The sequence below is a fragment of the Nymphaea colorata genome, chromosome 7, assembly GCF_008831285.2.
Source record: "Nymphaea colorata isolate Beijing-Zhang1983 chromosome 7, ASM883128v2, whole genome shotgun sequence".
NCBI classification, from domain to species: Eukaryota; Viridiplantae; Streptophyta; class Magnoliopsida; order Nymphaeales; family Nymphaeaceae; genus Nymphaea; species Nymphaea colorata.
Genome location: NC_045144.1, coordinates 6,967,386 through 6,980,874, shown reverse-complemented (window position 1 = coordinate 6,980,874; position 13,489 = coordinate 6,967,386). Strand labels below are relative to the sequence as shown.

Below are 13,489 nucleotides of genomic sequence, written 5' to 3'. Positions count from 1 at the left end.
GTATAACTATGCACTTTAAACAGATTTTTGTTCACATAACTGAAACCCATGAAGAGAAACACCAAGACAAAAGACTGTGTTAGTGAGGAATAACTTCAAGAAGAGCAAAGAACCAAAGAATTCATTATACAAGAAGAAGAACAAAAACAAGAAGAAGAAGAAGAACGATATATAATAGAGACACTGACATGCTTGATACTACTTGGAAATTAACTGGGATGCGGTGCAGTGGTTTTCATTCATAACAGGGGCGACATGAGATAAAGCTCTCTCTCTCTCTCGCTAAAAATTGGATTGGTCGAAGCTATCAATAGGGCCTCTATATATCCTTGTGATCTCTTACAATACATCTTGGGGTGAAGATGTCCTTCTTTTTCAGGACAATTTGTAATGAAATTGTTTAATGCCAAATGTGAGAAATACTGCTTCTATTGCATTATTATTTTGGGAAAATGTGACATTTTAAAAGATTGTATCTATAAAAGATGATGCCAAATGATGTTATTTTAGGATATTTTGGATGTGACAGTTCAATTTGATTCCTAATCTACATATAAAAAATACATCCTGAGAAGATACTCTTAAAATGTTGTAGGTATAATTGATCCGGAGTGAAAAATTCATATATTAAGCATCACTATGCACATAAAGATTGAAAGTAACTAGGGACAATATTGCATTACCATATACATCTTTTGAGATTAATTTCTTTCTTTTTTTTGGGCCAAAATTTTCTGGTCTACATTAGCCGTATTGCAAAAAATAGAACTTACTTTGTATAGTCACGATAGCCTCAAACCGTTGCCAACAAAGCATGGGGCCCGATATGGCCTCCTTAACCAGTGGCCAAGGAGTGGAAGGATTGTTCAAGGCAACCCCTTAGACCCATTATGAAACATATTGACTAGAAATAGCTTGTTTTTATTTTATTTTCTTTGTTTAGGTAAATATGTCAATGGATATATATATATATATATATATATATATAATATATATATATATATATATAATATATATATATATATATATATATATATGTTCTTCTACCATAAAAATCTTCTATTAAGATTTTTCTTCTTGATTTTGGCTTGCATTTGATAATGCTCATTCTATACTTGAGGCCATATTGCATTGCTTTTACGCCATAAAGTATTGAAATTTAACATGGTTCCATGTTTAATCACCTACGTCCACAAAAAGGGCAGACCCATCGACCCTAGGGTTGATAGTGTATGCAGCATCTCATTACATAGAAATCATACATCCAACGTTGCTCTAAAAATTTCTTTTTTATTATCATTAAACTCAAAATATATTTTTCATTTACGGCACCATAAACTTCTAACATAAAGAGCTTCTATTGAGATTTTCTCCTTCATTTTAGTTTGCTTTTGATATGCTCATTAATTTCAGCATCTGCTCAATGCTGGAGGTGGTTACGCCCAAGGGCGGAGCCAGGATTTTTTGTAGGGTCGGGCTAAGACGATTTGCGGGCCGGGCCAAGGTCGGACCAAAAGGAACGATCAATCGGGCCAAACTAAAAAAAATTGATTTTTTCAATATAAAAAAAAAAATTTGGCCAAGGTCGGACCAAGAGGAGCGATCGATCGGGCCAAACTAAAAAAAATTGATTTTTTCAATATAATTTTTTTTTTCCTGAGCTCACCCAGGCCATGGCCCGGGCGGCCCCCCCTGGTTACGCCCATCCCATTGCACCGTACATGGCTTCCGGTGCATGACATGTGTTCTTCTACCCACTTCAAGGGGTAGGTGTCATGCACATGCTACTCTTTCCTTTTTCATGTAAAAACTACCCATTTCACTATGGGAAGGGAAGTAACAAGAGAGAAAATGAAAGTTAGGCAAAGTTTAATGTTCTTTTAAGTGGTAATCACTAATTAATTACAATAAATCTCATGCTGCTCATATCTTTGTTATCAGATCTAAATGAGTATCAAAAGGAAAAGCGATTGCGCATGATGAACTCAAGTGATCTTTAATGGGTGCACGCAAAGCGCAAACCATAATGTTCAGTAGATTAACTAATGTGTGCATGGAACAGATTATCAACTCACGATTCTTGCACTAAAGCGTAGATACAGTAACACGTATTCCTTTTTTTGCAACTTAATTTCTGTTTTATTTTATTTTTTCCTCAGGCCAAGAAAAATCGGTGGCAGAAGGAGCCATAAATATACATCGAAAATTTCAATACAATCTCTAAACAATTGATCAACGAGAGGCAACAGTTATGAACAATAAAAAATGGTCTAAGGTGCACTAGACTCTACATTGCATCTAACATGGGGAGCATGGACACTAGATGTTCCGGTCTGGCTAAGGAGTAAGAGAAATCCTTAAAGCGGGTAGACTGGCCAGCCAGCAGCATGGTTACTAAGGAAATAATCGCCGGAGGTTGCCATGGTTCCGTGAGAGTTGGAGGAGGACACCATGAAAGCGTTGTTGCTATAAGTGAACGGGATGGTCATGGAGTTGGCGTTGTGGCCACCAAGGAAGGAGCTGGATGGCAGAGGAGCAGAGGAGTAACTGGCCGAAGCATAAGGAGGAGGAGGGAGAGACGGCAGAGGAAATTGGTTGTGGTGACTGGTGGCGGATGGTAGATGCATCGCCGCCATTCCCATCGTGAGCTCATTGGCGTGCTTGGCCAGAGCCAACCTCATCTCCTCCAGGGTGCCCTTCAACTCCTCGAGCTGCTCGAGCGAGAAGTTCTCCATGTTGGCGTCCCAGAAGTCGCACCCCTCGCTCCGGTGCAGCTTTTGTAGCAGGACACGGCGCTTCTTCTCGACTTCGATCTGTTGGACGAGCTCGTCATTCTGGCGGTTGAGCTCATCAATGGTAGACGCATAGTGGGCGTCGGGAGGGGTGGGGACGTGGGAGGAAGGGTCGATGAAGCGGTTGATGACAGCATCAACGGAGGGGTCGCCGTAGGAGAAGGCCTTGCCAGCGGGAGAGAAGACGATGATGGCAATCTCAACACCACAGAGAATGCAGAGCTCTCCGGCCTTCTTGATGAGCCCATTTCGTCGCTTTGAGAAGCAGACCTGACGAGCCTCCTCGTTGATTATCTTCTTTATCTCTATCTTCTGCCTCCCCATTCTTGATTTGCTGATGCACCCACCATTATTGTTCCTTTCATTCTTCTTCTCCATGAGATCTAAGAAGAGTTGAAGGATTCAATCTTCTTGGAAATCCTTATGATTACTCGATCGACTGCTGTGTTGCTATGAACTACCTTGCCTTACTCTGCAAAAATGAAGGAATGTAAATTAAACTTTGATCTTCAAACAGTAATGGCCAGCAAAAACTTTATAGATTTCTTCCGCAGTTAAAATAGAAAGAAACAAAAAGCATGTCAATTCTCTCTCTCTCTTGAAACTACCTGATGGAATGTCCGAGTTTACTAATTTGAACGTTTGATTGATACAAGGAAAAAAAAATCAAATTAACGAATGTTTGGTGATTAAAGAGCCCATTTTTCATGTAGTAATCTGGCAAATTATTGAAGATCTAGATCTACAACCACAATTTTAACTCAATTTCATCCCTATTCCGGGCCTTTCAAGGTTAGCCATCAAATATAGATCTTGGAACTGTGCCAGATTCATTCAGATAAATCCACCCATTAAGAGTATTGAATTGGTTTATGGTGAATTGGTTTTTGATAGACTGAGTAAAGTATGCATAACATAGTTGGTCAGACAGGCAGCGTATAGATGGTGTGCATCATTGGTTTGATACTAACCATCGGTAGCAATTTATGTGAAAAGAAAAATCTGACAAGAAAAGCTATTAGAATGTCATTTAAAAGAATTGTAGGCCCAGCATTGGAAGAACAATTCCAGGCTTGGGTTTAAAAGAAAAACGAGGAGAGTAACCTCACATTTTGGTTTACGACAATTGCAGCATTCCTTCAAGGGATAATGTATGATGTTACTGCATCAATGTGCAATACAAAAATGTTATTACAATGAGTAAACCAGCTACTTGATGGTTCTGAAAAAGCTTCCACCGTCACAAGTTCAAAATGCAAAGAAAGAAGCTTGCTCTTTTTCCTGTGCCTTTACATTGTTTAACTAGATTGCAGAAGAATGGTAATGGTGATTGTCAGTGACAGTGAGGAATGTAATGGATGAAAAGAATATGCAAATCATGAGATGATATGGGGACTCTTACAGGCTTTGTTTCATACAAGAAGTAGCTGCATTAGACAAATCCCTGCAAGGTAATGCCACTATGAATGTGAAGATCGCCTAGGCATAAATGCAAGAAGCAGGTCACCTCATCTGAGCCCTTTGCACCTTGGGGTTGTAAATTGAGACAGTTGAAGCAGGAATATTAGTTAAATGTTTCAATGCCACATGTTTTCCATTACCTAGTGCAAATTAAGTTTTTTAAGTACAAGACAACTAATTGCAGATCCTTGAGTAGCAAATGGAAGCTAGTGAAATTAGTATGCAGATTTATTATGAAGGGTCTACTATTTAATATATGAGTCTATTTCAGATATGGCAACTGATCTCACGTCTGTTTATGACTTATGTGTGTGCAAATGGCGTACTTATTTTGACAATCAAATTTATATGGAGATCCTGTGAGCATGAATTACTCTCATTTTGAAGTACGTGCAAATGTATTTCAAGAAAGTTAATCACCATTAAATTGATTATTGTGATTCAAAATCAAAACCAAAGACAATTCAATGTTTACAAGTCTTACCCAACTAAAACCTGCCCATGAATTAGGATCAGAACAAGCAAACTACAAACCTAGCAGAGAACAGAAAATTACAAAAGAAAAGAAGCTGTAGAGGAAACAGCACTTTCATCATTAACACTAGAACATTTAACTCTGGAAGGATAAAGCACATCTATTAAGGAGAAACATACTCTTGAGATGCCCTTTTTCTTGTCAATTTTGCATATTGCATGGGGCCAGTCAGGCTGTCGTCAAAAACCTACACCAACATTCAGGAACTTGACCAGATGGCATACAGTTGTGCAATACACTCACCATAATATTATGGTGCATGAGTTCCATTCCTATGCATTGAGAACCAGAAATTGAGAGGAAAAGATCAACGTGGACATTTACTCAGAGTGTTTTTAAGCTAGTCATTTGCTTATGTCAACCATTTATGCCACTAATCTGCAAACAATAGAAGGACAACTTCGTGTCTGGATTTTGTGATATAGCTTTAGTAGATAACAGCAAAGAATGAATTAACTTAGTCACAAAACATGTAACTTTAATATTTTGGTCAAGTTGCTTTTGCCACAGGGAATGGACCCTATGTCACCCTGGTACGTGTGTTATGGCCAAGTACCCGTGTCGGGACGCAGGTACGGCTGTATTTTAAAAACTTAAAAATTTATCTTTTCAAATTTTTGCTTTAATTTTCATTGTTCGCTTCTTTTTATTTCCCTTCCACCTAGATTTTATATTTTTCTCCCCTTTCTTTAATTTGAGAACTTTTGCAGATTATTATATATATAATGTACATATTTATATTCATGCTCTGCTGTACCCCGTACCCATAATTTTAAAACTGGTGTACCCATACCTGCACCACCATTCCCATATCGCACCAGTACCCACACCCATGAGACATGCAATGGACCACACAAGATTAGCATCTTGAATTTCTGGGAAGAATGTAGCAACAGCAGAAAGTTCAGAAATACATTCTATTTTACCCATGAATAACAAAAGCAACAGAACTTGCTGTAAGAATGTATGTGAGCACTTATATATTTGTATATCTTGTTTTACATTACTATTTCTATAAGTTCGTAACTTCATGTATTTTGCAGTGAACAGTATTTGTATGATTTGTATATAAGGATATTTCTTGTGCATATTTTTTAATGTAGTTTTGTTTTTACTTTGCTGTCCTCCTCCTCCTTCTCTGCTCCTATTGATGCTGCTGTGAGCTTCTTCCATTTTTTCCTCTTTACTTGTTGTTGTTGCTGCTTCTCTTTCTTCTTTTCCGCCACCCACATACTCTCTCTGCCCTCCACCTCTGTGAGTTTTTTCCCCTTCACTTGCAGTTGTTGCAGCTTCTCTTTCTTTTTTTTTTTTTTTTCTCCCATGTATTCCTTCTGCTCTCTGCCTCACTCCCTTCTCTCTCTCTCTCTCCTTCCCTCTTTCTCTTGCACAGCCTCTGATCTCCCTCTACCTCATTCTGCCAGTAAGACTTCCTCTCCCATCTCTAGCTGTTTTTATTTTGGACAAGACATGGGAGGTGGTGAGTGGAGCTGAGTTGGTGTGGACCATTGGGTCAAACCCAACTCCCCTCCCATATCTCCCTTTTGTGCATAGACGTTAGATATATGCATAATTATATATATTATGTATCCTTTTAAAGGAATAACATAGTCAACATTAACTAATACAAGAATTCCAAAAATCACCCATTTACATCCATGACCCCTCTGCTGCACATTTTTTTTCTGGTTTTTCCAATAATACCCTTTTTGTTATAAACACACACATGCATGTATGTGTGCACACACATACATATACATTCTACAATCATCCAACTTGTACCTAACCATAAAATTTGATATTTTATATTGAAATTCAGGCTTATCACCACATATATATACATATTCCTGAACTACCCTTTATAGTAAGTCAAAAATTCAATTTACACTTATATTATAATCTAAGTCACATAGATATGGGTCTTGGTACGGGCAAGTGTGTCCACGTACAGCAATTTTAGAACATCATGGTACGAGAGTATGATAGACAAAGTGTGTACGAAAGGCACCCTTTGCAGTAAAATCATCAGAAATACATGAACTTGTACCTCAAACTTTGAATCTGTCATTAGCATATAATTCTTGTCTGCTTTGAGTTACAATCAAGTTCCTTTTCTTTTTTACTGATCAATTAGTCACTTAGTCAGAATAGTCTTCTAGGACTAAGGTGTTCTCGATCTTATAATCTCTAGATTTAGTTCACAAAAAGGCGTTCAATGTGGTTTTCCAAACTGAACTTCACTTGGTGTTATCTCCACACAAGAATGAGAGCTATTATTATAGGCGCATTCTGTCAATTTCATATGTTTATCCTAATCACCTTTTCCTTTAGTGGCCATGCTCATAACATATCTTTTAGAGTTTGAATCGTTCATTCCAATTACCCATTCAATTGGGGATTAAAAGTCATAGTCTTTCTAACTTTAGTGTTCAATCCTTTCAGCAGTAGTCCCCAGGTCAAGAATTAAATTGTGAATCTTAATCAGTAGTAATGGATTTTGTGTACCATGTAGTTTACCAATTTCATTTACATACAAATTACAAATCCATAAGGATTTCAAGAGAGTGACTGATTGCTCTTTGTAGAAAATCAGAAGGCCTGGTGAGTCGAACACAATAGTCACACAAATAGCATTATTTTACCTCATAATTCTGTCACAAAATCCATGGTATTATCATCCCAATTTCACAGTGAAATAAACGATCCTTTTAGCAAACCACCAAGCCACTGACTGCTGTTCCACTTTTATTATCTAACAACTTAAACATTTGACATCATATTTGATATTTTCTCGTTTAATTTTAGGTCCCCCAAGATTTACTTGAAACATATTAGTATTGTCATGATGTATAGCAAACTTCAATTGATAGATCCTTTTGAATAGTTGTCTCTTCGCTGTCTCTTCTTTGGCCACAACCTTCATTGAAACCACAGGGAACTATAATAACCTGAAACAAGGTAGAATATTTGTTATTACTTTCTTTTACATATTTGCCAACATCATGAGTCTTTTTGTTTTCACATTTTCCAAACTTTCAAGTAGTGCCAGTAGTTCAAGAGTTTTGAAATGGTTTGAAATTACAAAAATGTTTTGAAAATTTAGAAGAATGTGTTAAGCTTTTGAAAATTATGAAGATTTCATAATTTTATTCATGAAAGTTTGAGTATATAAAACTTGTGAACGTTGAGTTTGAAAGCATCTACATAAAGTACCATTTGGATGACCCTCTTTAAAAAGGCCATTTGTAAAATAAAGTTGGGGGTTGCAAAGCCTAAAAGATGAGAAATTTTAAAACTATTTAAAAATTTTGAAAATTTCTCTATAAAATATGTTGAGTTAGTCAAAAAGTTAATGTTTCTTGTAAAAAGTTAAAAAAGTGCAAGGGTTTTGCAAAAAGAAAAAAAAAATCAAGTAGTGCAAGTAGTTCAAGAGTTTTGAAATTTTATGAGTTATAAACAACAACATTCAAAAATGTTTCAAAAATTTAGAAGAATGTTTTAACCTTTTGAAAATTATGAAAATTCATAATTTTATTCATGAAAGTTTTGAGTACATAAAACCTGTGAAAGCTGGATTTGAAAAAATCTACATAAAGTACCATTTGAATGACACTCTTTAAAAAGGTCATTTGTAAAATAAAGTTAGGAGTTGCAAAGCTTGAAAGATGATAAATTTTAAAACCATTTAAACATTTTGAAAAAATCCTCTATAAAATTTGTTGAGTTAGTAAAAAAGTTAATGTTTCTTGCAAAAAGTTAAAAAAGTGCAAGAGTTTTGCAAAATGAGAAAAGAATTTTTCAAGTAGTGCAAGTAGTTCAAGAGTTTTGAAATTGTTTGAAATTTTATGACTTATAAACAACAACACTCAAAAATGTTTTGAAAATTTGGAAGAATATGTTAAGCTTTTGAAAATTATGAAATAATTGATGCAGTAAACACTTAGTTCATGCTAATCTGGTTTCACATCAACAAGTAGAATACACCTCGTCCACCTAGAGGCACTGAACCATATGCCTCGTGACAATCAAAATTAGAAGTTTTAAACATAAAAAAGTAAAAAACAGTCCCTGTAAAACCGAGCTTTGGCGATGGAGACTGAAGAGAATAAAAAAGATGAAAAGCAACATAATCTAGACATTTGATTGCAAGATCATGTAACCAAAGTCAATCATCCAACCACCACACCTCATAACAATCAAAGATATTGCAGAGACAAAACCCAAATTGGAATTCCGTGCCATGAAAAAACGTATATGGACACAAAAAGGGGTAAAACTAAGAAAATCTTAGGCGAGCGTGGTTTTCAGCAACAGTCAACTAAATGTCGTTCATGGAAAACACCGCAGCACAATAACATAATAATGGAAGAATATGAAAATAACATCAGATGAAAGTTATAAAATAAAGGAGAAATACACGACAAACAAAAGGAATCGAATACAAATCAGCCAAGTGAAGCATCGATTCATGGGTTCGCGGAAGGAACTTAACGGGAGCACAAAAAGCTCTATTGCAACTTTAGAGAATCGGGGAAAATGAGGCATCGGCAAGAAAATTCGCATTCTAAAGCGAGCAAACAAAAGCGTTCAAGATTGAGAGCGGTGAAGAAGGAACAATAAAAAAAAAAGTGGTAAAACAACACGAATAAGATGGAAACATGAGAGAGAATAATAGAAGAGCTTATTTAACGGGCAGCGGTTTAGGTATGAAGGAAAGAAAAGAAGAAACGAACAGTACCTACAATCAGACCCTCCGAATGGCTGCCAAGGAGGCGAGCAGGCTATGAAGCATTCGTCTGGTGCGAGAGAAGGTTTAAGACTGCGATTAGACGATCTTCAAAGGCCTTCATCTGCTGCGAGAGTCCACATTAGGTTTCTCAGATTCGGAAACCCAAGGAACACGGCAAAGGGGTCTCGAAGCCAGAAAAATTGGTCGCATTCCACCGGCTTTGCCTCTGCCTGAAACCCCAAGTACCCACCCACCAGGACGATCCCTTTGGAATGGAGAGAGAAGGAGAAGGAGAGAGTGGGGGGACGGAGTGAAGAGCACGCACCAGTCAATTGCAGAGCGCGAACTCTCGCTCTTGTTTAACCCGCGAAGCATTCAAAAAGTTGTCGAAATCGGCAGAAAATTGGACGGTTGTCCAAAAATGGAAACCAACCAAGAAAACGCGACGGAAACCTTTTCCGCGTATCTCGGGAACGCCAAAACTTGTGCACGTCCGTCCAATTGTTTCTGAAACATGTAAATGGAAACAAAGTAACTCGCTTCCCCTAATCAATGAACATGTTGTGGGGATGACAAAAATCGATTAAGAAATATTACTTGAGATTTGGATTTGATTTCCTTGCTCTTCAGTACGAAAGATTTTCTTGTCAACTTGCTCTCAGAACTCCAAATTCAATAATAATGATCTTTTGTATCAATTAGATGGAATGGATGGCGATGGCGTCGTGAAAATCAAATTCTTAAATGAATAAGCAGGATTGTCTGCTCAGTGAATCGGCCTATTCAAATCAGCTAAATTACTTGAACTAATAAAAAAAAAACTCTAATATACGTACATTTTCAAATATGATCTGAAGCATGTTAACCGAAACACCGCTGCTCATTATAAATCTACCAATTTAAACAAGGTGCAAGGTACTTTGTTGCCATGTTTATTTAGTTCAAGATAAAAATTATCACATAGGGTTGTGGAACTGAAGGTGGTGGGTGATTGTGGTTCAAATAATGTTTTGGAGTTTTTGACGGCGATGTTTTTTTTGAGCATAATACGGCGAGCTTGAAAAAAATAAAAAAAATTCGATTTTTTTTTAAAAATTTTAAGAAACTAAAATTGAGAGAAAAATAAAATAAGTGATAAACTAATAACATAAACATCACTAGAGTTGCAACAAAAAAAAAAACTATTTGGCATTAAAAAAATGAAAAAACTAAAAAAACACGAAAAATGCATTAAAAGAGTGTTAAAATAGTGCTTTTTTCGTTTTTTAATGTTTTTTTAAAAAATGCAATTTTTTTTTAAGTTTTAAACGGCTAGTTAATTTATCTTCAAAACAAAAACGTGTTTTTGTGACTATGTTAAATAAAACTATATACTTTTTAGTTTTGGTATTAAAAAGTCCTAACATAATTGGTCAGACCAGTGTTGTACAAGTTGTTAGCTGGTCTTGTTCTATTCTCATGAGCTTTAATGGGTCATACAGAATTGGGTTGCCACATCAAGTTAAGCATTCTCTTTACCTAAGTCCCCATGACACTAGATAAAGAGGAAAATTGCATATTATATATATATATATATACACACACAATAATGTTCTTTTTATTTCACAGCCATATCTTCATAAAGAACTTTCAAATGTTCGCTACCATAAAAAGATCCACTAGCCAAAAAATTTTATTCATTTAAACGTGTACAAACAAATCCATCTTCAAATCAAACTTGCACAATATCTTTGCAAGTTCTTCAAATTCACATATAAATCAACAAACAAACGAATGAAAGGCAACCAAGTAGGATTTCCACAGATCTAAACCAGCCCGCAACCAATCACCAACTTGTACAAAACTAGACACCGTCAAGCGTTGGGCATCATTGGCAGCCACCACAGAGAATCCAGGCCACTTGACTCTTCCAGCAAAATTTCCAGACCAAGGAGACCAACCAGCGGGAATTAATCAGGCTACCAAGATTAGACTTCATGAACACTGCTCTCGACTCGAGTACTGCCTCCATGGCCGCCCAAGAAATGTTTTGACCTTGGAGTTCCCGGACAATTCAGAAGCAGCCAGGACATTGCAGTTGATGAAGGAGGTTCCGGTGTTCTGGTTGGGGACGGTTCTCTTCTCCCCTGAGCCGTGGCCGTGTTGGTATTTGAGTCTGGCGTAGAGGTTGCAGTTTTGGAAGACGGCTGCTGCGTTGCCGCGAAGAAGAAATCGACGGTGCCATAGACGTCGCATTCTCTGTAGGACTGACTCAGGGAATGGGCGTAGAGACTATCTTGGCAGCCCACGGAGATGCATCTGTCGAAGGCGGACAGGTCGGCACTGTTTCGGACGGCAACCGCTTCCCCCTTGGTTCACCCCGCCGTGTTCGAGACCGTGATGCCAATCGCCACCAAGCCTTGGCCCAGCACCACTGCAACCATGGCGACTACATTAGAAATTGGTTTTCTACGACGAAGCCTTGTTTATTTATATTCAAAATAGTTCTTAAGTTAGGAGTAGCATTGTGATTTGGGCTTTAAAGTTGGCACTCTTTGTTGCTCATTTTACTCCTCATGGTGTTGGCTTTGAAGGATTTCTCATCAACAGGAGTGGAGCCAAAGGGGCTTGCTGAGCCCTAGCCCTAAAAAAATTAAAAATCTTATTTTATATAAAAAGTTTTAAAAATAATATTTCAATTCATGTTAAAATTTTGCAACTATAATTTAACTCTCTCATAAAAATTTCTAGCTTCAATTTGTTCATCAACAAAAAAAAAAAATCCACTTTTTTTTAAAGAAAAAAACTTATCTATATGCTAGAAGGATGAACACAATATATGTCGAGAAATTGATGAAAATTAATTTGTAACAGGCTAATTAATAAGGTTAGAAATTCATCAACAAACCCATAAAAATTGCTCTAGGCATCAAGGGACATGTAACCATTGAAAGTGGTGGAGCCGTCTCCGACGCTGCGCTGGCTGGTGATGATCGTCATTCAGGCGCCGCCGACCATCATTACGTACTTCTTCTTCTTGTCCAATGTAACGTACTCATTGTACACCCTGCCTTCACCCGGATCAGAAAGAACCCCTTGCTCCCGTCGTTCTTCGCCGGAGCGGCGGCGATGGCGTGGCCGATGGTGAGATAGTTGCCGGACCCGTCCTGCGCCACAACGACGCTCCCCACCGTCTGGAGGGCCATCCTCCTACCAGAGGCAAACTCCAATGCCTGCTTATTCACCCACGGGGGCACGCCATCTCGCCGCACTCTCAACTCGTCCAGCAATTGCCTTTTGCGCTTGGCCTTCTGGGTGGCCCAGGAACGGCTGAGCACAGCGAGGGAGAGGCTGTAGAGCTGTGTGCCGTTTGTTAGTTACAAAGAGATGGGGCGAAAATATCATAAAGAGATATTAGAAGATCTACCACTTTTGGGAGAAGATTGGACGCTGGTGTGTGTTCCTCATCAAATCGTCCACACCAAGATTGTCGTGATCAAGGAGCATCTCTAACGGCAGCAACTGAAGATTCTTGTTAATCCCTAAAAATCTGTTCCTATCTCAATCTGTGAAACCTATATAATGGGGTGTACCCCTGCTGTAAAGGTGTGAAAAAAAACAGAATGAAGAAGAGTTCCCCTTTCTCTCGTGGATGTAGGCTTCAAGCCAAACCACGTAATTACTGTCTTACAGTTTTTCCTTCACTTGCAATCTCTGTTTTTTCTCATTGCATACTTCTCAACATGGTATCAGAGCTTGGAGATGATTCGTGAGGAGCCGCTGCAAAAGGAATTCTAAGTTTTTTTCAGCAATGGGGCGATCCAATCAAGTCTGCTCTGCAACGCCTAAAAGATCATCGTAAGAGATGTCGATTTAGCCCATCTCACCCTTCCTCGCTGCCATCTTCTCCTGCCAACCTCGTTTCTCGTTTTTGATTGGAGCTCCACCAGTCGGCAAGGTCCCCGGTAACGGAAAAAAAAAATCTGAAGAAATTTT

At 37.9% G+C, this 13,489-nt stretch overlaps 1 protein-coding gene across 7 annotated transcripts; it reads right to left on the bottom strand.

Annotated features, from left to right (window-relative positions):
• Nucleotides 1–2,115: 2,115 nt before the first annotated feature.
• LOC116258127 (agamous-like MADS-box protein AGL62) lies at nt 2,116–10,263 on the bottom strand. 7 transcript variants are annotated; one of them, XM_050078762.1, is made up of 5 exons: nt 10,112–10,263; nt 9,524–10,021; nt 4,908–7,733; nt 3,902–3,954; nt 2,116–3,264 (listed from the first exon to the last, which is right to left on the bottom strand). In XM_050078762.1, the coding sequence occupies exon 5, from the start codon at nt 3,168–3,170 to the stop codon at nt 2,358–2,360; it is 813 nt and encodes a 270-aa protein (XP_049934719.1). In that variant the 5' UTR covers nt 3,171–3,264; nt 3,902–3,954; nt 4,908–7,733; nt 9,524–10,021; nt 10,112–10,263; the 3' UTR covers nt 2,116–2,357. The 7 variants fall into 7 exon arrangements, with proteins under 7 accessions (XP_049934719.1, XP_049934718.1, XP_049934720.1 ...); XM_050078761.1 differs by lacking the exon at nt 3,902–3,954; XM_050078763.1 differs by lacking the exon at nt 3,902–3,954 and having other exon boundaries at nt 4,908–4,975.
• Between the last annotated feature and the right edge of the window lie 3,226 nt (nt 10,264–13,489).

What these genes read in the sequence shown, in the direction of transcription:
- LOC116258127 (XM_050078762.1), bottom strand. Translation starts at nt 3,170, where the DNA reads ATGGAGAAGAAGAATGAAAGGAACAATAATGGTGGGTGCATCAGCAAA.